Below are 24,491 nucleotides of genomic sequence, written 5' to 3' on the forward strand. Positions count from 1 at the left end.
ATCTTAAGAGAGACATTAGGAGTCACTGAGGTGAGACAATTAAGCTAAACAAGCTTCAAAGTAGTTTCTGGAAGACTGTTCTTATTATTCTTATTTTAAAAACTGGCTAGAAATGTGACTGCCACTTCACAAACAGCTACCATGTCTCAGCCAGTTGGCCTAGACAAACATCTTATCTTCAAAGAGCATATAAAATGTCAGTGATGACATAATGCTTTTACCTTGGTCCTCAACAAAAGCTTTTGTTTTAAACATAACAGAAATATGCAAGCAAGATCCTCTAAGGATAATAGTTTATAGATCTCAATTTTGGTCTGGTCGGTATTGCTGATTCTGAGAGGGCAATAGTGTGGCATTTCTCAATAATGACCCTAGTGCTAAAACAGTGAGGACACCCAAGAACAGATAAGTGATTTATCTTCCTCTCTGTAGTCCAGGTGGCTAGAAGTACACCTCAAATTTAAGCATATATCACCTTAGCTTAATTTCCTAAAAATTTATATAGAATTGAAATTGTTTCATCATAATCTAAAACCCTAACCCTTTGGCAGCACCCCACTACCCCCAAAAACATCACATATGCTGTTTGACACCCGAAACTACTTAGACCCTGCCTACCTTACAACAAACTCCACGGTCAAATATGCCTTGACACTATCAGTACTCCATACCACAGGTATTCCTCTCTGGTCTGCTCAACCTATATTCAAAATTTCCTTGAAGGTCTAGCTCCTTACCAAACCCTTTGGCAAGTACTGAACTGTAAAGCCAGCACCAAGCCAAGTACTTTGCCCCCAGCAGCCACTGAGTCATTAACTATAATGAAATCAATGATAAAATAAGAGAAGATAACAAATAGTAATTTCAATTCCAAACACATATTGGACTGGTTTACTCTGCGTTATGCTTGCCAACTGTGTGGCTCCCAAATCGGCACCTTACTCTATGTTGGAGGACTTGACAAAAGTCCAGTAAGATGATCATTTGCAAAATAAATAGGAAATATTTCTAAATAGGTCTAGTCTCTCCCAAAACATTTTAATCTGAAGTCACCCTTTATGTTTTCTAGATAATCAAAATTAACTTGTACCTATCTTGTTTTTCTGCCACAGCAAGTCTATCAGCATCAGGGTCATTTGCTAAAATGATCTTGGCCTTGATTTTGTCAGCCAAAGCAAAAGATAAAGTCTGAAAAAGAGTAGAAAGAGAAGAGTACTTCAATCAAGAATCAAGCACATTGCATTCTTTAAAAACATTCAGTTCTTTAAGAACTAAAAGAGAACATTCCCCAAACTAAGGATGAATTTTATTTTTGGAGCTGGTCCTGCCTGGTCACATATTACTTCCTAAGCCAGAGGTCAGAAAATGGGAGCTGATATCAACTCACGACCCCAGACTGCCCATTAAATTCACCCCACATCTGATAGCGTGTATGTTTGTATGTGTGTATGTGGTTGGACTGGTATTTCCAGGCTTCGCGTGTGATCAGCCTCACAAACCAACCAAAATAAATCGACTCTCTAAATATCATTGCTACCCTAACCTTTAAAAAAGGTTGAAGGAGGTACAATTTACATAGCACTTCTTCCTATCAGAAAAATGACAGTTAAGGGATAAAAATCATGTGATAAACTTCCATTCTATTACTGTTCCTTTTTGGCATTAAAAAAGCACAGTAGGTTAAATTTAAACTTAATTAAATTAAATTTAAAACATCTTTAAGATTTCAGCTCTCTTATTTGATGCTAATATATCTAATGTGAAAATTCCTTTAAGACATGATTAATAAACATAAAATTTCCAATGATGAAATTTTTGTTGTTGGTGTTCAACACAATGAAAGCACATAGAAACTTATTTTACTTGATAGCAGTAGTTTTTGAAGATAAGAGGTAAATTGTATAATTGACAATATTAGGTTACCAAGACATCTTTACCCTCTTCGGGGTTTGGGTATTTCACTGTCGGGAACTCAGGATCGGGATCTTTCTGTTCAGGAACAGCCTCGGGAGGAACGAAGCCGAAAGCTCTGAAAGCCGACTGCACAAAGTCATGACCCACGCCGTGGACAGAGGTGTGCACAAACTTCAACTTGGTCTCCTTGTTCACACTCCTAGAATCAGACACATCGTGGAAACTGATAAAATATACAAATGTGGCTCCCCAAACTGGAAGGTTTGCAAAATATCAAGAAACCAGATCCCGAACTACAAAAAATATCAATGTCATAAGAATAAGACAACTGAGGAACTACAAAAAATGTCAATGTCATAAGAATAAGACAACTGAGGATCTTTCTAATTCCATTAAAAAAAAAAAACAAAACTTATCCACTCTCTCCCAAATATACACCCCTCCCTCAACATATTTCAAGTTTTAAATTTTACTCTATAGCTGTTTTCAGCAAATCTGATTACTTTCAGAGTTTGTTTTATGCAACAGCGTTTACATCTAGAATGGGATAAAAGAGCGAGCCCCAGGCTTGGGTTCCAGGAGAGACTCACAGCTGCCTATGGGTGGCTGCCCATGGCAGTGCCAGCTCTGGAGCTCCTCAGACTCTTTACTAACTTCAAAAATGATTTTCAAAAAGTCCATTCTAACCAAATGTGACAGGACACGGAAGCTTAGGTTACTGTCTGTTTCTTTTGGCAATGAGTAAATGAACAAAGTGTTCTCTAAGATAATAGTGGTTTAAAACAAACATCCCCTTGAAAATAAAATGCATCTAGAACAATAAACAGGTAACATTAGTAAGAACAAACCTGGGAAAATATCTCTAAGATATTAGAGTGAATTATAAAACTAACACAATTAGAACAGTTTAGTTCTAAGAGTACTAGATATAAAAAGGCAAATTAAAGGAGCAGAATAGAGTCAGAATATGATCAAATTTGAAATGGGAAACATATATGAGAAGTAGTAAGGCTTAGTGGTTAACATGCTTTGGAGACAGACTGAATTTACATCCTGGAGCTCTGCCACTTACAAGCTGTGTGACAGTTGGTTATTTACTTAACCTCTCTGTTTTCTCATCTATAAAAAGGCAATACATCAGAACCTACCCTCAGCATCACTGTGAAGATTAAAATGAGATTAATTAGTACAAGTGAAGGGCCTATCGCAGTTATCTGAGATATAATAAACACAATTTGTGTTGGAAATTGTTTAATAAAGGTGATATTTTCAATTACTCAAAGAAAGATAGGTTCTTCAATTTAACGTGTTGGTGCAACTTCAAACCTTTTCGGAAAAAAACTAATTTGCCTTCCTATTTTGTAACTCATACAAAATTGAAAATCACCAATGACTCAAAAGATTTAAACATTATGAAATATAAACATGTAAGTTCAAAAAAAAGGGGAGGATTTTTAAAAATAATCTTGGTGTAAAGAAAGTCTTCTTAAGTATAACACAAAACCTAGAAGCTGTAAGTTAAAAAACTGATAAACATTATCACATTTTACAAAAGTTCAGCAAAAAGATCCAAAGAAAAAGTCCAAAGGTAACAATAGAATGGAAAACAATATTTGAAAAGAAATGAAAACTAGTTTTCTATATAAGCAAAGAGGTTTTACAACTGCAAAAGATGGAAAAATACATAGAAAAACATAGGTTAAATAAATATGAAAAAATAGCTTATTTACAAGAATGCAAATAAAGTGAGATACTACTTTCATTTAGCGAATTGGGAAAAATGAGAAATTTGATAATGTCCAGTGTAGATAAGAATGTGTGGATCATATACTGTTACCATATACTGTTGGTGGGAGTGTCAATTAGTGTAACATTTTTAGGGAGCAATTTGTTAACCATTATTAACTTTGTAAATGCATATACAATTCTGATGCCAGAAATCTACCTAAGGACACACACACAGGCACGCACACGTGCACACGCACCCCTTCCCCCCCCACACACACATACAAAGTACTCTCAAGGGTGTTGACTCCAGAGCCATTTAGGGCAGCAGAAAACTAAAAACCCTCAGCCTTTGTGAAGTTCAATCAGAGGGATGGAGGGAAGGCTCACAGATGTCTTTTGTTTAGACTGTTCACCATTTAAAGAATTGTCCCCATCATTTAAAAATTAAGAGATTTCACCAACAAGATCTAGGTTTCCAGTTTCTTTTAGGGAGAAAAAAGCTGATGATCTGGTGACTCTGGAATACATTTGCACATACTAGCACCCAGCTCATGTGGCCGCTCGCTTCAGACAGAACTGGGGTTCAACACTCCACACAAGAGCCTCCACTTCCCGGTGACCCAACAAGCACAATATTAGAGACAACCTAGAAATTTTGCTTCTTTAAAATCAGCGGTTTCTTGCTAGGAGGACAATCGGGAATGGTGGGACCCACAGAGTACTACAGAAGGACAACACTGTCGCTCTGCTTGTCTTATCTGTGTAACTATCTAGTCTGTGTCTATAGTTACTGGGAGAATAAAGGCATAGAACAAACTACATGTACAGTATATTTCTATTTATGGCCTTAAATATATATTACGTTTATAATATGCGTGGATATCCACAGAAAATTTCTGGAAAGACAAAAAAAAAAAGCCAGCGTTTCTTATTTGACACCTTTCAGCAGTTTTCTTTTTACATACATATACACACAGACATATGTATACACACACCTTCACATTACATATATATGATTCTACCACAGAGGTCAGCAAACTGTGGCCTGTGAGCCAACCACCTGCTTTTATAAATAAAGTTTTATTTTTTATTATTATTTTTTTAACACAGCTATGTTTGTGCTCATTCATTTATGTATCATCTATGGCTGCTTTCCTACTGCATCTATGGCTGCTTTCCTTGACTCCTATGGCAGAGTCGAGTAGTTGTGACATAATCCATAAGGCCCATAAAGTCAAAAATCTTTACTGTCTTTTAAGAAACATTACCAACCCCCTATCTACAGTCTCTAAAAATCAGATGCAGCTACAGTATATGTACCAATAGAAAACTTAAATGAATACTGATAGAATTCAGCTAAATCACATTAATTTAACTCACTTGAGGTGAGTTTACAATCCATTTACCTGTGAAAACAGTATTCTTTAAGGTCTTCAAAGTAGTCCTTATTGATGGAAGCACTTGGGTCGTGAAGAAGTGCACTGCTATTAATTAAAGAATCATCCCAAGCTTGTGGCCATGGCTCTAGATTTTCTTCAATAGCTTGAGAAATCCCTTTATCATGAGGAGAGATGATCTGAGCTCCATTATCCCAATAGACCTAGAGAATGCAGAAACATATCCAGAGAGTGTAAGGTTAATGGAAAAGCATCCATTCCTTGTGCTCCCAAACTGTAAAGGTTTAGGATTCATACAGAAGGACAAACATGTGGGTAGAAGAGTAAAAATACCTTATAACCATTGTCCTGCTTTGGATTGTGAGAGGCAGTTATCATGATTCCAGCACAAAGTTTCAAATGTGATACTGTATAGGGCTGTAATAGTAGGAAACAAGAAGAGTGTTAAACAAAAAATTAGATATACTTAAAATGTCTATCATATGTTATTTGATGTGCCAACTTGTTCCCTTTTAACAAACATTTTATATATATATACATGCATATATATGTATACATACATATGTGTGTGTGTATATATATAGTGTGTGTGTGTGTGTATATATATATACATATATATATGTAGGGTGATATATATATATATGGCTGCCTATGAGATTTATCATACACAGGCAGCCCCAGATTCTAATCATCTCTCCCCCTCCAGCCTCCCATGATGAATCAACAGGGTCCTCTCAGGCATTATCTCACATCCTTCATATGTCCTGGAACAAAAAAAAGGGGAGAACCGCTCCATGGTGTGGGAAAAGATCATGAGACACTCATTTAATTCATGTCTGATATAAAAATAACATTGTAATTTTGCCATCAAACAATGAAACTTGAACCAAATTGGGAAGTGACATTGACTGTCCACTGAGATATTTACAATCTAGGACATGCTACATCTACCTGTCAGTGCGCTGGAGACAGTAAACACAAAACTAGTCGAACTTACTTCTGTATATATGCACGCTCATCTCAACTTGATGTAACTGCATTCAAATCATGTTTTTGGCTTAACTTCTAAAAACATATACTGTGAGCATCTGGCCCCGCTCTTAGAAGTTTTATCTAGTTAAAAACAACATCTGCCACAGTCTCTGTTGTCTTTTTCTCTAGATTCTGCTACATTAAGGATTTGATAAAAAAATCTTACTAAAACATGTCAAGAATGTTTTCTGAATTGGTCATGAATATTTAGATCGATGCGTTTGTAGAAAAAGCTGGTGCACCACCTTGTCAAAAGTATTCATGGTTAAGGTATGGTTTAGACCCAAGAAGTTTTCTAATTGTGATAGCCGGCGGGGGGAAAAAAACTATAAACCAAATGAAACATCAAACAAACAAAATATATTTTGCTAAGTAGTTAAAACAGCCTTTGAATATAAGCAAAAGGAAAATTGCACTTAAAAATAAATCGATTCTGACGAATCAAAAGTTGAATACCAGAGAAATATTACCCGGACGTGGGAGAAACATTTCGGGAGAGAAGAGAGGATGCTCAATAAATGTCTGGGAGCTTTTCTGTCATTCAGATACTTGAATCTCAACAGCACTAAGGCCTGTACGATTCAGCCACGCCCCAACCCCGGTCCCATGATAGGAAATTATAAAACAGCTACTTACCACAAAAGGGGTTGGGGTTATGTCGGAAAACAGGTACACAGGAATTCCCTGAGTGATAAACGTAGTTGCAGCAAGTCGGGCGAATCTGGAAAGGTAGTGGGACAGGTAGAGAAAGAAGAGGAATGTTGTCAGGACCATGGGTGACAGACAGTAAAGAAGGAAATTAATGCCTTACCACTTCTTTAGGTTGAGTATAGAAGCCAGATCAAGGAAAACATTTATTGTTTTTCCACTGGCATAGAACATTAAAGCTGGAAGAACCTTAGGCATCTTCTCATTCCACCTCTTTGTTTTTCAGAAAGGAGACTAAAGCAAAAAAAAAGGCCAAACAACTTGTTCCATATGTCCAACAGCCACTTAGCAGCTGAGCCAGGCCTGCGCCCAGGTCCTTCAACTCTCTATCTCAGTGGGTCTTGGCCAAGAGTGATTCCCCCCCACCCCCACCCCCGTGGCATCTGAAATGTCTGGAGACATTTTTGGTTGTCAATGGGGATAGGGGTATGGTGCTACTGGCAGCTAGTGGGTAGAAGCCAAGGATGCTTATAAATCACCCTACGATGCACGAGACAGTTCCCCACAACAAAGAATTATCCGTCCCAGTATGAAGTCACATGTCAATAGTACAGGAACTAAGAAACCCCAGTCTAAAGGTATCACAATCCAGGATAGACCACGCATACTACCATTTAATTACATATTGCATTTATTGGCATATACAAGGCATGCTGACATATACATGTATGTATATGTGTATATTATATGTATATATGTGACATATACATATGTGACATATATACACCTTGGCTCCATCCAGCCCGTAAAAGAAAACCTAAATTTTTGATACTTTGATATTTTTCTCAATTTCTACAGCAAATGGCTTAGGGTAGGACACAGAACACAGCATCAAGTCTTTCTTCATGCTTGGAGTAAAATACTTTACCACAATGAATGAGCAATTTTCTTCCATTGAACAAATTATACCACTACAGGATTAAACAATCAGATCATTCATTCTCTCTCCAAATATTTCTTGAGCACTAGCTTCATCAAACACTATTCCAGGAGCTGTCTGGGGGCACAAAGAGGAAACTCTGCCCTTTAACAACTGAAAATCCCTAGGGTAAATAGCAATACAAGAATGATTTTGACAGAAAAAAAAAATTGCCTCTACATAGCGGAAGTCATAAAAATAACAAAATTCAGCAAAAAAACAAGTTTAATAAAAATTTGAATTAAACCTAAATTGCATTTACTAGAATGAATGGCATGGAAGTCACTTTCACCTGCATGAAACATTAATCGTGTCAGGTTGACCTCGAAGGAGCTTTCTTAAAGCTGGCAAAGGAGACACTCAACATATAAATGATTATTATATACATGATATATATGAACTAAGTTACAAATGTGCATAAAAAAAAGATTCAGTGTGCTCTCTGCATATGCTTATGTTCCCCACTAGATATTTACAATCGGAAGATTAAAGAACAAATAAACATTTCCTTAGGTAAAATTCTGAGACCGCAATAGTATCCAACACTTTAAGAATATTCCATTGATTCATTATAAATGTTTTACCATGTACTGGCTTAATATTTAGTTTACAGTCTCTAAATACTTGCATGTTGCAAGTGATGGCAGCCCTGACCTCCACTCCATCCCATCCTGTCCAACTGAGACTTGAACCATAAACTTAAGTAGAATTAGTAACATCAGTTACTTTTTGAAAATAATATAGCTTTAAGGCCAGAGCAAGAAATATCTGTACCTTAACTGACTATGTTAACATATTTGAAGGATGTGTAAACCAGAAGCAGCCTAAAATGAAGTAATTTGAGATGCTAAACAAGCAGCTAGTCATATATATGCACTGTACATGCTCTGGCTGGAGGCTCTGGTCTGCCCCTGGGGTTGGTAACGTATGTATATGACCTAATTCCAACTAACTTAAGTTCAATAACTGAAAACTGACAAACTAATATTCTGGTTCGTACGACATCACTCTCTTGTGAATGTACTTCATGTGCATCTCTCCCTGAGAGCTACAGCTCCTCTCTTGCATTATTTTTAAAAAATCACATTTTTGATCTTTCAGCTGAAGACCAAAAATCTTAGGCCATTCTGAGTTCAATCTGGGGACTGATGTCATCTAGTCTTTTGCTCTGGCCATGTTCCCTTCCTCACAGCCACACGTTTGTTCCCATCCATCCTTTTCTCTTAGATTAGAAACTCTTGAAAGGCAAAAATTACGATCTATGAACTCATCCGGCACTGTAAAGTTAATTAGAATTTCAATAATATTAAATATTTGAATTCTGATCTGAGAAACTACTAATATTTATACTCCGGAATGATAAAAAATTCATAATAATAAGGGAGGTATTCAAGTTAAAAAAAAAAGGTCACATTATATGATTAAGAGCAGGGCTAAGCAAACTACAGCCCATTTTGTAAATAAAGTTTTATTGAAACACTGTCATGCCCATTCAGTTATGTATTGTCTATGGCTGTTTTTGTGGTACGTGGCAGAACTAGTAATTGTGACAGAGACTGTATGACCCACAATGTGTAGGATGTTTATTATTTGTCCTTTAGAGAAAAAATTTGCCATCCCTGGTACCAGCTTCTTTATGTTTAATTGTGGCTCCTTCTTTGCTTTATGATTTTAGAGCAAAGAGATAAAAGTACATACCTTACAGGTTGTTGTGAAGATTAAATGAGTAGTGCCTAGCTTACATTCGGCACTCAAAGGATTGCTAGCCTGTCATCATCATCACCACCATCACCACCACCACCATCATCATCACCACCACCATTACCATCGTCATCTGCTCACAGCTTCATAAGAGTCTCATTGGTTTGGGCATATTACAAGAACACAGCTTAAAATGGGCATTCAAGAATGGAAAGGAGCTCATGAGGCTTAGTAGTGGGAGAAAGAAAATGACATAAAAGGAAGAAAGTGAGAGGGAAAAATAATATTCTCTCTTAATTTTTTTTTCTTTTAGATAGGTATTAAATTCTAAATTGCTGAAATGATTTCATTTTCTTAGCCCAAATGTAAAATCAGAATTCTTAAAAGTTGCAAACAGAATTTACCCATCATTTTTATAGTTAAGCAATGCAGCTGACAAATGCTTTTTAAAGGCAAGCTATTGAAATGGTGATTAAAAATAAAGTCACAACATACACTACAAAGATATCATTTTGTAAATATCTTTAAATACCTTCTGCTGCTGCCTCCACTTGCTGGGTGAGCTCGAGCATCAAAGCTGATCACAACACCTCTTTGCTTAAGGTCACTGAATTGTTTTTCCAGGTATCTGCAAAATCCCTAAAAAATATCCCATAGATTAAAAGAATATATATGTTTTACCACATCATATATATATTTTTGGCATATACCTATTTTTGGCATATATTTTGGCATATTTTTGGCTTCTACAAGAGAGGAAAGAAATACTGTAGCAGAGAGGAAAGAAATCCCTCAGTAACTAAACAAACTGAACAACAGAAGAGTAACAGCTTTAATTATTGCCTGTCTATATGTATCAGGTACTGTGTCTGACACTTAACTATTATCACTAACCTTGGATGAACTTTGCCAAGAAATTTCATTTTACAGGGAAAACTAAGGCTCGGAGAGGCTCAGTGATTTGCCTAGATACACAAGTAGCAGAGCCTGGAATTGCTCCCCAGGTCTGGTTGGAAGTGGTTCAGTGCTGGGTTAAAAGCACACAGTGGGTTTGTGGGTTTGGACTCCACTCCGCCACCTATAAGCAAATATCAAGTTCCTTAACCTCTTTGTGCCTCAGTTTCCTCTTCTATAAAACAGGAATAACAACAGCACCTACCTCAAAGGGTTGTTATATGAGTTAAAATACACCAAATGCTGAGAATCTAACACCAAGGAAGCACTATGTGTTTGCTGTTAGGAGCATTATTTTTATTATTTTCCTAAGCCTATACTCCTTCTTCTACATTAGTTCTTAAATGCCTGAGGACATGGGGGTTTTTCAGACATTTTTGCCTGCTCTGTATTGTCAGTAGGTCAAAGAAACTTAATATGTTTGATAAGATGTTGACACTTAACTAGTTTAAAGATGTTCTATTTATTTGTGATATTGTTTCCAGCAGGCAGAGGTCTTAAGGAGGCCATAGCAGTCCAATTATATGACCTAGCCAATTACATGAAAAAAAATTGTGCAGAGTTTGGGTTATTACCATTTGCTTAGAATTGATGGAATACATAAGTCTTGTATCTTAGTGCACGCAATAACATTGCAAAAATCCAAAATATGGAAGATTAGAACACATTAGAAGATGTTAAACCTATTGAACTTTGAATTCAATAGGTTTAGATTACCAGATAAAATAGGTTTTATTACAGAGCAAAGAGAACAAGGTTGATTGGGTAATAATGATGGTTCACATTACTCACTTCACTTTGATTGAATGAAGTCTTGTAAAAAATAATTATAACTCATTTTGGTTGGGGGGTGCGGGGGGGCGCAGGGGAGGTGGATACTTCATAGCTTCGTTGCCAGAGCCGTGCTGGTTTAGAATGCCTTTGGTATTTCCTGAACAAAAACATTGTGTTGGGCATATCTTCTGAGGTTGAGTGATACAAAGAAATAAGGACACATGTGTTTTGGTTTTGTGGGTTCCCCAGAAAGCACTGAGATGCTTGTAACCTTCTCTCTCTCCCTGGTTGACTCCTATCTTGTGGCCTTAAAGCTCAAGGGGCAAAAAGCATTCAGCTTTTAGTCCAAAATCTCATATCTCCAAATTGCTGAGGCTGAGGACCTGAGAGAATGGCTAAGGGAAAGGGCGATGCTTATTCTATAGGAAAGACTCAGTGTGGGATGAAGAAGATTTTTCCGAATTGAAATGTTATCTTAGGACATAAGAAATAAACTTTGTATGGCTTCAAAGGTCAAACTATGACCAATACGTAAAAGCTACAGAAAGATAGATTTTGACTCAAAATAATGAAAGCATTTTTTTAAGTTTATTGAGGTAACATTGGTTAATACAATCATATAATTTTCAGGTGTACATTATAATTTGACATCTACATATTCTATTGTGTGATTACCATCCAGAGTCCAGTTTCCTTCAGAAACTATTTTTTAATGAGAACAATCCAAAGATAGATAGGCTATTTCAGAAGACAATGGGTTCTCCATCATTGACGTTTCGTGGCTTGGTTACGTAACCTAAGAGGAAATTATAACCTCTACTGATGAGGGAAACAATATAAAAGTTTCTCGCTGATCTCTACCCTGTTTCCCACTAGGGTGTTCTAGACTCACATATATCTGCTCCTTAAATCCAACCAGATGGCTTTTGGGGGCACCATTAGGATGACAGTCCACATTGGAGACCAGCGGGCAGGGTGCCGAGGCCATAGTGAAAGCCAGCACATTCTGTCACCACGCTAGCCAAGGCCGGGAGTGGAACCTGACTGGGGGGGGTTTGTCCTGGGAATCTTTTTCCTCTAATTTGGAAACCACTCCTAAGATTTTAAAAATGCACCTGCTACTCTCATAACATTGCCTTAACTCTTGGCCTCCTCGATTCCTGTTGTTTCAGTGTTTCAGCGTAGGCTGGACGACCACTTTGGAGTGGTGGGGAATACAGGGGTAATTATCCCAAGGGATTGAACCAGATACCTTTAAGGGATCTTAAGATCTACTCATCTTAGTTTAGTAGGATTCTTAGCTATTACAGGGTCTACTCCCAGAAGAGACCTATTTCCCTGGGGGAGAGAGGTATGAGGTAAGTCCTAAAACTTTTCTAGGGAAAGATTTCATCATTCCTAGAAACTAGATGTAGATGAATATAGGAGAAAAGGCTATAGGTTCAATCCCTTAGAATTCTCCCAAATTAGGCCAAACTGGAGGAGTGACCAATAGGATTTTCCAAAGATGGCCATGCCAATATATCCCATCCCACATGCTCCTCTCATGTGACATTGACATTCCTCCATTGAGAGGTGGCTGTCTACATGCCATCTCCTTAAATACTGACTCACTTTTAACATATAGGGTATGGTGGAAGTGATTTGGGTTGACTTTCAAGGTGAGATTATAAAAGTCAATACAGCCTCCACCTGGCGCACACACTCTCTCTCTCTGCTTGCTATATCCCAGGCCACATGTAGTGAGTGGTCCAGGCCCAGCTAAGGCGTCAGGCAAAGCCAGCAATAACTGCAGATGTATGAGTGAGGGGGCTTTCAGACGATTCCAGGTTCCTAGCTGCCCAAGTGATGCCATGTGTAACCGAGATTAACTGTCCCCACTGAGCTCCATTCACATTACAGATCTGTGAGCAAAATTAACTGTTTAACATCAGTGTTTTGGGTGATTTGTGCTACAGCCCTAGTAAACAGAGCAGAAGGTGACCTTCATCAGCAGCACAATTCCGTGTTATCATCAAGTAGAACAGGATTCCCAGGCTCACTCCATTCCTAGCCTGCCCGCAAAGATGTCAGGGAGCCCTACTGCTAAACAAGTATTTGTGGCTAGGGGTTCCCATGGCAACTCTGTATTCTCAGGCAAGGTTTTCCTGCCTTCTTAGGGTTTTGCTAGAACGTGCCCAACTCCCTTTTACGAAAGGTACATGTGAGGTACACGTAATCACCATTAGTCAATTTTTCTAGCCTTTTCTTTTCTAGAATTAAAGTGACCTTCATTTTTAACAAGTCCAAGTAGTTGGAAAAACGGAATAATCTATTCTTCATTTCCATTGTAAATGGAACTCTCCATACTCAGTGGCAAAGGCTTCATCTCTATTTCTAAAGTTGTGTCTATACTCTGAGAGTAAAATTTATAAATGAAGGCAAGGGAACTCAGCAATAATTTCCACCTATACTATACAATGAAACTAAACCGAATTGGCTCTTGGTTGCTCTGGCAGTAAGAAAAACTTTTTAAATTCTTGCAGCTGTACAGCCAGAACAAATATTACAAGACCATCATAAAAATCAGTCAGATCAGTTGGTAGATTTGTACTGGAATGAAAGCTCCATCAGAAAATCTCTCTGTTTTAGTCATTATTATATACCCAATGCTTGGCACATAAGCACTCAATAACTCTCTGTTAAATGAATGAAAGAATAAAAGGCTGTATGAGTTTTGAAACAACTATGGCTTCAACCAACTGTGCGAGCCTTACTTTATGGAATAAATGTGTGACTCTCTGTGCCCAGGCAAACCCGCAAGACCTGGTCATATTTAAAACAAATTAGACCTGTCAAACACAAAAGGATCCTGGGGTTAAATTAATTAAACAAGGAGGCCATCGGATTGAGATAGTTTTAATGCCTTCAGTAGCCTAAGAAAGCAAGCTAAAACCTGTTAAGTGAGCCAAAACTGAAGCTTGTAAAGGCCTCAGGGTTAAGAAATCAAAACCTAATGCTAAGTAGGCAGTCCCAAATAAGGCAACCACTTGATCTATAGCCAAACTATAATATCTTTGTTCTGCTTCTGCCTCTTTTCTGTAGTCTTTTTCCTAGCTTCCTTCAGTAGAGTGCTCCCAACCATTTCATTCAGTACTGCCAATTCGAGCAGATTTTTGCTCAAATAAACTCCTAAAATTTTTAATATGCCACAGTTTACCTTGTAACACTATGGGTATATTAAGAATAACTAAGAAATATAAAAATGTGGTACCTGTGTAGTCTGGATGATGGTTAAATCGTTCATATGAGAAATTCCCGCTCCCATAGCAGCTCTGAGGCCAGCTGTCCCAAACTTCATTCGAGCCCCAAAACATTTTTGTAGTTCTTCTTTATTACTTCCTGCAATTAGTTGTTTCACTGACTCTAGAGTTAAAGGGTTCTGCAAAATAGAAATGTATACACCAGATATAGCCATGTGAACAACAGAATAAAAAATCTGAAAAATGAAAAAATCTACAATAATTCTACCTGGAGGAGAATATATATATATATATTACTTTATGAAATATATCTATATCTACATCTATCTATCTATCTATCTATCTATCTATCTATCTATCTATAGATATAGATATAGATATATGCTTTTCAATATTTTGATGCTTTTGACATTCGAAGCATAAAGTTTCTTTTTAATTATAATGAGTGATATTGTGATATAATAATACATATTTAGTTTTAGAATAGTTTAGGATAGTTTTAGAATAGAAATATTTAGCCCTTGGTTCCTGGCACGGAACTTCTAAAACCCTTAGAACTTCTGACTAAGGAGAGGAGCATCTTTTGCTATTCTTAATAACACTTCTTCACAGCCATACTGAGTTTACACTAACGAGATGACTCTTGGAGGATGGGAGCTAGTTGTCAGGGGAGCCAACCATATGATTGGAGGGTTGGAACTTTCAGCCCCATCCCTCGACCTCCAGGGAGGGGAGCTAGGCTGGAGATTAGGTTCAATCATCAATGGCCAAGGATTTAGTTAATCATGCCTATGTAATAGAACCTCCATAAAAACCCTAAACAACAGGGTTTAGAAAGCTTCTGGGCTGGTGAACACACAGAGGTGCTGGGAATGTGGTGCTCCTGGAAATGGCGTGGAAGCTCTCTCTGCACCTCTTCCTACATACCTTGCCTTGTGATCTCTTCCATTGGCTGTTTCTGAGTTGTGTTCTGTATAATAAAACTGGTAATAGTAAGCGAAGTGATCTCCTTAGTTCTGCGAGCTGTTCTAAGAAATTATCAAACCCAAGAAGGTGGTCATGGTAACCCCAGATTTATCACTGGTTGGTCAGAAGTACAAGTGACAACCTGAGACTCTACTGGCATCTGAAGTGGGGGCAGTATTGTGGGACGGAGTCCTGAAGCTGGAGGGTCTGTAATAACTCCCCGGAGTTTGTGTCAGAACTGAGCTGAATTGTAGGACACACATTTGGTATGGAAAACTCAAACAGTTGATGTCAGAAGTGCTCTGAGTAGAAGAACACAGTCTTTTCCTTTATAACGTAAGTATTATTTTCTTTCCTACGAAGGCAAGCACTTCTGGAGAAAGGAAATGAACATACAGGTTTTGGGGTCTGACACCCAGAATGGAATCTCAGCCACACCACCACTCACCAACTCTATTCACTTGGGCAAACAGTCTAGGTCTTCCTCATGAAGTGGTTTTTGAGGTGGTTTACATTAAATTAATATAAAACATCTTTCTCTGTCTGGCATTTAGTTGTAGTCAAATGTTCATTTTCTTCCCTAATATCTTCAAATTTTTCCAGAGAGTGATAAGGTTATGTAATTTAAATCAAAATCTTACTTGTAATGTTTTATAATTTGTACAATGCTTTCACAAACCTGGTTACATTTAAATCTTATAATGACGGCAAGAGGCAGACAAATATCAAAAATCCCTTTTCACAGATGGGAAAGCCTCAGAGATTAATAAAAGACTTGCTTAAAGAGCATAATCAGCATTAACTTAGTGCCTTTTCTATTACATTAACTGCTTCAAATAGACATTCACATGAATCATTTAAATTCATTTTACATTGCCCTATTTTTTTTGTATAACAGTTGCAGAAAATGTTAAGAATAGAGAAAAATGACAATTATATTAATTCCATATTAGACATTTTAAATGAAGAATTCAGAGGAACAATAGAGTAAGTTCTTTATTTCTATCAGTCATCAATCATCCCACGAGATGAACATGCGGGCAAGATGTGACCGCAAAATTAAACTTTGTAATGTTATTGCAATAAAACCTTGGCTTTCTGGACTTCAGCCCACATTTGCAGATCGTTCCAGATCCAAGAAGAATCAAGTAAAAGCTCACCTTTTTGGTTAAAAGCAATAGTCACTGATCACAGAGCACAATCTGACCAATCAGAGTGTCAGCAGCCCCCAAAGAGGAGCTGAGGTCTGGAACATAAAACGATTAGTATTTGTCAAGTGAATGAGAAAGCAAAGACTTTCAGGTCACAGCCAATATGTGGTGATCCTCAGTGTAGATTCGGAAAATCCTACCTGGCCTTCGAGATCTATAAAAGACCAATAGCCTGAGAGAAACTAAAGAAGGCAGAGAGATAAGAATGAAAAGTCAAGAGAGCAGCAGAAGTGAGAATCAGCTGTGGGAGTGACCAAAGCTGACAGCAGCCAAAGGAACAGGGATGAAGGTCCAGTGGGAACAGGGCACCTGCCAGATACCTTGCTCCTTCACCCTTGGGGGACTCAGACCAAAGAGCTCCAGTGCTTTTAGCTGGTGGGAAGTTCCCTCTGTGGCCTCTCTCAAACCAAAGAAGAAATCGAGAGAGGAAAGAACAAGAAAAGTGGGAGTGATCAAAAAATAAAAAGGACAACATTCCCTCACCTCCAACCAGGGAGGTACTATCCCTCTACAGATACAACATTTTGTGGAAATCGGGTTTTCATTTCTTCAAAGGGAACGTTTTATGGAACAATTCATTACCAGCTGTGCCTCTAAACCATTTCTACACACTCCAAGTTACTAAGTTATCAGAAATGGAAACACTTTCCTTCCCTAAAGAATTACAATGTCTTTCCAGGAAAAGAAAAACCACCCGAGTTGCCAATAGCATTCAAAAACAGGACTTGCATTCCACCTACAGCGACCCAGAGGGCAAAGAGGGGAAGCTGGCCCTGCTGATAGGATGTGCAATCAGCTTCATTTTCTTAACAACTATTTTAGGTACAGGTACCTTCCGCTTTTCCAAAGTGTGTGTTATGAAATACCTACATTAGTACCAGGTTTTGCTAACTGAAAAGAAATGGGGGAGGATTTTCACTTTTATGAAAAAAGGCGAAAAGTGAAAATAGCGATTAGCGTTTGTTTGGTAGCAGCCCTTACAGAGGTGGCAGCAACTCCAGCAGCAAGAGAGGCCGCTAAGCTCCTTTCCCAGGAAATACACTCAGCATCTCAGCATCAAGCCCAATAGCTTTGAACTGTGTCTGTGAGCATCTTTGCTTCATCTTGGTTTATTTTGTTCATCCCTTAGCAAGATGTGTCCTAAGAGAGCTCATAGGGTGTTAGGCTTAGCTTAAAACGATGTGATTAAACATTTCGACCAAGGAGAATGACATAGAGACATTGCATGTGCTTCGAATTTGCCCACGTCCACCATTCATCCTATCTACATGCAGAAAGAATCTAGAAAACTGACAGACAAAGTTACTACTGGTTCTGCTAACTGTAAAGAGGTCCACTTTAGTTAGTATCTACTTAAGGATAAGATGGAAAGTCTATTGCTTGAGTGAGTTTTTGGGTATACGAAGTGAAAGTGTGGTGTGTATTTATCACATCATTCCTGCTTTTATTATATGTTAGCGTTATTTTAGGTTTAATGTGTATTTGGTATGATTTGGTAGGCTATTTTGGGGGGGTCTGGGAATGCTAAAAAATTTTTCCATATAAATTAATAGTAACTTGTTTCAGCTTATGAAAGGTTTCAGAGGAATACTCTACTTTGAGAGAGCAGACAAAATCTATATCTACTATGTGCGGGCCCTGCGTCAGGCTTTATAAACCATGAACATTAGTGAAAGAGTAGACAGGCTCCACTACACGATTTGCAGGGGTCAAGTGCAAAATGGGACCACTTGTTCAACAATGAAAAAAATTTTAAGACAAGACAGCAGAGTATTAAACCAAAGCTGCGTCCTCCTAGAACGAGTCCTGTGCCACCGAATGGGTCCCACACCTTCGAAGTCAGGTCTGCAGACAGGCATTAAACAAGTAAACCTACTAACAAGTTTTTATTTTGGCTTTTTGACCAATCTCAGTAAGAATGATGAAGGAAAAGAACCGTGTTTAAGGAGAGTATTAGGGAGAAATAATTTACCCTTGGGAGCCAGGGTAGGCCTCTTTCCGTAAGCCACATGTAAGTTCGAATCCAAAACATGAAAGTAACAGCATCAGAAATAAGTTCAGCAGAAGAGAGCAGAGAACGAACATCATGCCTGAAGGAACAAGCAGGAAGCGAGAGACAAGTTAGAAAAGAGAGGAGTCGTGACATGTCTGGAGCTGGACCCTTTATTCTCTCTTTGCTCTAGCATATAAGAGCGTGAAGGGAAGAACTACGGGTTGCTGCGTGTAAGGGGTTCCCTCTCATCTTCTCAGCAAAGTCAGAGACTGGAGGAAGCCACCTGAAGTCAGGCGGGGCCCCGCCGGGAGGACCCGTGCTCGCAACGAAGCACTTGGGAGATGTGGATGGGAAGGGTGGTCTGCAAAGTGCCCAGGAGGAAAAGGAACAGGCGAGATGGAACGATTCTGGGTGGGCGGGGGATGCACCCGCGACATCAGAGGACGAGCTGGCGGTCTGAGTGACCCAGACGCCTGCGCTCCGCAGTTAGACAGTACCCCTGAGCTTGGCCGCGTTCAGGCCGACCCGGCTCACACCCCCAATGCCGAACTGACAGCCTGGCAGGAGGGATGGCTGGTTTTCTCTCGGGACAACCCTTCCCAGACAAACGAAGGCCGGACCCGAGGAAGCCTGGCAGCTGCTCTGCGACCTCCTCCTCTGTCTTCCCGAGCGGAGGGAAGAAGAAAAGGCGGGCGCCGGCATTCGCCGCGGGAAAGGCGGCGCCCGGGGCTAGGCAGAGGACCCCGCACCTCGCCTCGGCCGTCCCAGCACCCTGTCGCCCCTTACCCTGTCCCACCGTAGCCACCGGGCCGTCTCCTGGTCCAGCCGGGTGTCCGTGGCCGGACCACTGCCTCCCTTAGCCGCAGTCGCCGCCGCCGCCATCCCCGCTGCAGCCACCAAGCTCGGGCGGAGGTGATCGCGCCCTTCCGGCAGGCAGGGGAGAGGCGGGGACCGGGGCGGGGAGACCCGGCGCAGAACCAGTCGGTCTGGGAGGACGATGACGCGCTCTGTCCGGGATCACGCCTCCCTGCAGTTCATCTGCGCTCCTCTGGGAGTAGCCGGGCAGAAGCATGGGGTGGGGAAGTAGGGTGCTGAGTCTTTCCCATTATCCCTGAAAGGTCCTCAGGTCACCCCCATTCATACAACAGGTATTCACTGAATTCCTACTTGTGTGCCAGGTACAGTGTCAGGGGGCTGGGATCCAAGGATGAGTAAACTCAGGATCCTAAAAATTAAGTAGAAATTCCGAAGGTCAAAAATAACCCAGAAATATCTTGAACAAGAATAAAGTGGGAGCATTATGATAAACAGGCGGTGGAATGGAATGGAGCGTCCAGAAACAAAACTACACATGTGAGGACAGTGTCTGTACCTCAGAGGAAGCACTGCAGAGCAAGGGGACAGGACTTTTTTAATTAATGGTATCCGTGTCGAAAAAAGAAAAAAGAAACTTGAGCTCCAAGGTCATGTCACATGTAAATATGCATTTCAGGTCAGTTGTAGATCTAAGTGGGAAAGATGAAATGAAACTTCTGGAAACTAATGATAAGAATACCTCATCATTACCCAGGGATCACCAAGCCATAGAGATGCATGCAGTGAACATGAAAAGATAAATGCAGAATGTTTCCAGCAGCATTATTTATAATCCCCTAAACTAGAAACTACTCGAATGTCCATCAACAATACAATGGACACATACATTGTATATTTATACAATGATACAAACAAATTATGGTATATTCATACAGCAATGAAAATGAACTATTATACACAACACCATGGATGAACTTCACAAACATTATGTTGAGGGAAAGAAGCCAGACCCTTCCTCCACCCATCCCCACCCCCCAAATACTAGCTCATTCTGTATATACAAAATTCTAGAATAGGTAACAATATAGGGAAAGAAAACAGATCAGTGGTTTTCAAGAACTGGGTTCGGAAGAGGAGCTGACTATGAAAGCACACAAGGGAATTTGGAGGGTGATGGAACTGTTCTGTATTTCGATTGTGGTTGCCATAAACACAACTCTATGTGTTTGCCGAAACTCATAGAATTGTACGCTCTAAAGGATAAATTTCACTGGATTTGTAAATTATGTCTCAATTTTTGAAAGTCTTAAGATTTAAAACTTTAAAAAGGAGGCAAAACTAATCTCAGGACATCATAAAGATGATATTCTGGGGAAGGAGGTGAGTGCCTTCTGAGAGGCTGGGACCGTTCTATTTCTTGACCTGGGTAGTGGTTGCTCATATTTGTTCACTTTGTAATAATTCACTGGGCTGCGTATATGAATTGTGCATTTTCCGTGTATTTTATTTCATTTTTTAAAAAGTAAACAATATATATCCAGGATCTATAATATCCCTTTAAGTGTAATGAGAGAGGCATATTAATTATATAATCACATCAGTTAATGTATAGTTACAAAGTGATAAAAATGTTGGAAGGAAAGCAAGGCGATTCCATTAGGGCGTTGTCCTAGGCTCGGGGGCTGCTCTGAGCACTTGAAGCTTACGTGGAGATGCCAGGGAGATGGAGAAAGCCCTAAATGTGGGAAGAAGAGTAGAAAGATGGACAGCCTTAGTCTCCCATCTGTCAGGTTGTCTGTGGATCTGCCACACTCAGGGCTGTCTTCTTTCTCTGCACTTGACCAATCTTCTTTTCAGTCATGGTAGGACAGAAATTATGGGACACGGAGGGTCAGACCAGGCAGGTCTCCCTTACCCTTATTTCCTTCGCAAATGACAGAGCTCTCCCAGATGAGTCTGTGCAGCTTCCAGCCTTCTGCCAGGGTGGAGTGGGTGAGGGAAGGCTTGGTGCGGGGGGTGGGGGGGTAGTTCTAGGCCTCCCTTATCTTTCCCTCCATGATGGGGGTAGTTGCAGCTGAGTCTCTTTTGCAGTTTGAAAGGTGTGGGGAGTGGCATGGCAAGGGAATATTTTGACAGTTTTCATTACTTTCCTCAGCACAGAAATGATAGGCCCATGGTGACATCCCATTAGTACTATGTTAACCTCTATTGGGACACCAAGGGGCAGATTTCTCAATATTTAATATCAAGGAAAGAAAGCAAGTAGAATTTTCAAGCCCGGAGGAACTTTTCACAAAGCATTGCCAAGTTGTGGATAAATTCTGCTCCCTTAACCTGTGAGGGGCATCAAAATGTCAGGTGCTGTGTGAAAAACAATGCACAATGATCTCACTCTGTCCTTCCCTTCTGCTTCCCATGTGAAGTAGAAACCAGCCTCTTGAAGGTTGTATCAGTGGGGCCTCTATGTTCAGGAGACTCAGGGTCTCCTGTGACTAAGATGGATCATCACTGTACCACTTTTTGTTTCTGATGATAATACTAAAGTGACCGGAAGCAGCTGATTCCTACATATGACCCCAAATTAACATCTGGCTGTGGAAGCCACAGAGAAGAATAGAATGCTGGAGCAGGACAGTCTTTGAGAATAATTCAGCCCTTCTTGTTTTGTACATTAGAAAACCAAGACACAGAATTTCAGAGCTCTTCTTTAAGACACACAGCCAGTCAATGACAGAGCCAAGATTCTTGTGCCAAGTCTCCTGATTTTCAAATCGAATGTTCAATCTCCTGTTTTGTTCAGCCTATGTCTACATATGACCATAGAGAAAGTTCTATAAACTCTGGTAACCTGTTTCCATGTTACAGCAGTTGGCTCTTGATAAAAAACAAATATTAACCACCTCTTGGCATTTATAGTGTTAGGCGGCGCTCAAAATAATTTTGTTTGTGTGTGCTCCCTTGCTGCCCAGGCACAGTTTCACACGTGGTTGTCCCATTTTTGTTGGAAGTTTTCCCAACTTCCCCAAACACTTTGTCAGCGATTCTTCCAGTTCTTTTGTATCCAGCCCAGGAACAGTTATTTAGAAACATTTATTTTGTAATGTTTTAAATATTTACTAAGATTGATCCCCATGCAACTGTCACTCAGGTCAACTGTGATCATCCATCGCCAATCTTGTTTTATACACCCCCTTCCACTTCTTGAGTACTTTGAAGGTTCCCTATCGTTTCTTCTATAAATGTTTTAGCATATATTTCTAAAAGGTCGACACAAAACCATTATATCACCTAAACATTTTGATGTTGAAATTAGTAATTCCTTAATATATTAAGGAATATATATTAATATTATATATTAAGGAATATATATATTAATAAACATTTAGTGTTTAAAATTTCAAATATCCAGCAGTATCTTTTTTTCCCTCCCTTACACTTTGCTTGAATCAGGAGCCAGATACTCCTTCCATTGGTTGATAAGTTTTTAGGTCTCTTTTAAACTATAGGTTCTGTCTCAATTTCTTCATAATTTATTTGTTGAAGACACTGGGTCATTTGTCCTATTGGTTTCCCACAGTCTGGATTTTGCTGATTGCATCTCTATGGTGCCTATTAACATGCTGCCTCATCTCCAGTATTGCCTGCACATTCGTTTCATTATAATTTTCATTTCCTAGTCTCTCCCCTGCTATATTGTGACTCCTTGAGGACAGGAATGGCACTATATTTATCTTTGCCTACCCAGAGCCTAGTCTTTCCTCACGTGGGAAAAGGTAAGGTTCTAGAGTTAGGCCTGGATCCTGCCTATACCTTTTGTTCTCTGGGGAACCCTGGACAAATCACTCAACTTCTTTTGGCCTCAGTTTCCTTATTTCTAGAATGGAAGCAATAATAGTGCCCACCACATAAGAGTGGTGTGGGGCTTAAATGAAGAAATACGTGCAAAATGCTTAACATACTGCCTGGCGTAGAGTAAGCACTCAGTAAATGTTAGCTGTTGATACAAAAGTTCTACTAGGTTGACATTCTGTATTAGTCAGCTGAAGTAATAAATTAATCCCTAAAAAGTTCTACTAGGTTGGCATTCTGTATTAGTCAACTGAAGTAATAAATTAATCCCTAAATTTCAGGACTTAGTGAAACAAAGATTTTTTTTTTTCTTGCTCATCTTACATGTCCAGGGTAAGTCAATGGATGCTGTATTTCCCACAGTCACCTGGGGATCAGAATTCTTCCATTTTTTGGCTCCTCCATCTCAATATGTGGCCTCTATAGTCACCATGGAAGAGCAAGAGAAAAGTGTGGAGGTCATAGAATGGGTCTAAAACGCTTTTGCCTAGGAGTGGCTTGTGTCATTTCTGCTCACATTTCATTAGCTATAACTCATCATGTGAACCCAATTAACTGCAAGAGTGCTGAGAAATAGACTACCCATGTGCCCAGGAAGGAGAAGGGAATTGAATAGGGATGGGCCTTCTATGTTGACTGTGATTAAATGTTAGGGCTGTTGCAAATATCATTGTTTCTGGTATATTTCTAACAAGCAAGCAATAATCCTTAGATACCACTCAGTTGAAATTTAGAACCACAACCTGATAGAACAACCCGTTCTCCTCCATCTAATAGAGTGATCAGACCATGCCCCTCATCTGTTTCCAATCCTCCCCTAGCGTCACAATGTACTTGGAATAAAAACTATCTATCTTTTACCATGGGCTTCAAAGTTCAACATAATTGTCCCTGCCCTGATTTCCTGCCACTGTGCTCACTCACTGCGATCAGCCATGCTGTGCCGTGCTGATCCTTGAATGTGTCAAGTAAGTGCTGGCCCGAGGCCTATGCCCATCGCTGTCCCCCAGACATCCCGATGACAGATGTCCACATTTAATTCAGGCTTCTGCTCAAATATCACCTCATCAGAAACACTGTCCTCTGTAAAGTGCTAATAAATGTTCAACGACTACTCTGTGAGATAAAAAGCTCTGCTTTGTAGTATTTGCCAGTTTCCATGGTGTAAATATATCCACAATGGCTGATTTCAAGCTACCAACGTGACGCCACTGAACACAGAGTTGGGAGGAGATGTGCAGAAGAACATCCTTAAGAGTATTTTCAACGCAGAGCTATAATAAATGT

The 24,491-nt window shown here is 39.5% G+C and overlaps 1 protein-coding gene across 1 annotated transcript in view; it reads right to left on the minus strand.

Annotated features, from left to right (window-relative positions):
* PGM2 (phosphoglucomutase 2) overlaps positions 1-19,486 on the minus strand; it is a 31,650-nt gene extending 12,164 nt beyond the window's left edge. The window contains exons 1-8 of the mRNA XM_039848671.1: positions 19,326-19,486; positions 14,381-14,548; positions 9,932-10,038; positions 6,708-6,792; positions 5,373-5,456; positions 5,049-5,242; positions 1,924-2,113; positions 1,091-1,188 (exon numbers count right to left, since the gene is read on the minus strand). Coding sequence (XP_039704605.1) covers positions 1,091-1,188; positions 1,924-2,113; positions 5,049-5,242; positions 5,373-5,456; positions 6,708-6,792; positions 9,932-10,038; positions 14,381-14,548; positions 19,326-19,421 — 1,022 coding nt within the window. The 5' untranslated portion in view covers positions 19,422-19,486. The remainder of the gene's footprint in view (positions 1-1,090; positions 1,189-1,923; positions 2,114-5,048; positions 5,243-5,372; positions 5,457-6,707; positions 6,793-9,931; positions 10,039-14,380; positions 14,549-19,325) is intronic.
* Between the last annotated feature and the right edge of the window lie 5,005 nt (positions 19,487-24,491).

This window comes from Pteropus medius, unplaced genomic scaffold (assembly GCF_902729225.1).
Source record: "Pteropus medius unplaced genomic scaffold, Ma_sr-lr_union100, whole genome shotgun sequence".
Taxonomy (NCBI): Eukaryota; Metazoa; Chordata; class Mammalia; order Chiroptera; family Pteropodidae; genus Pteropus; species Pteropus medius.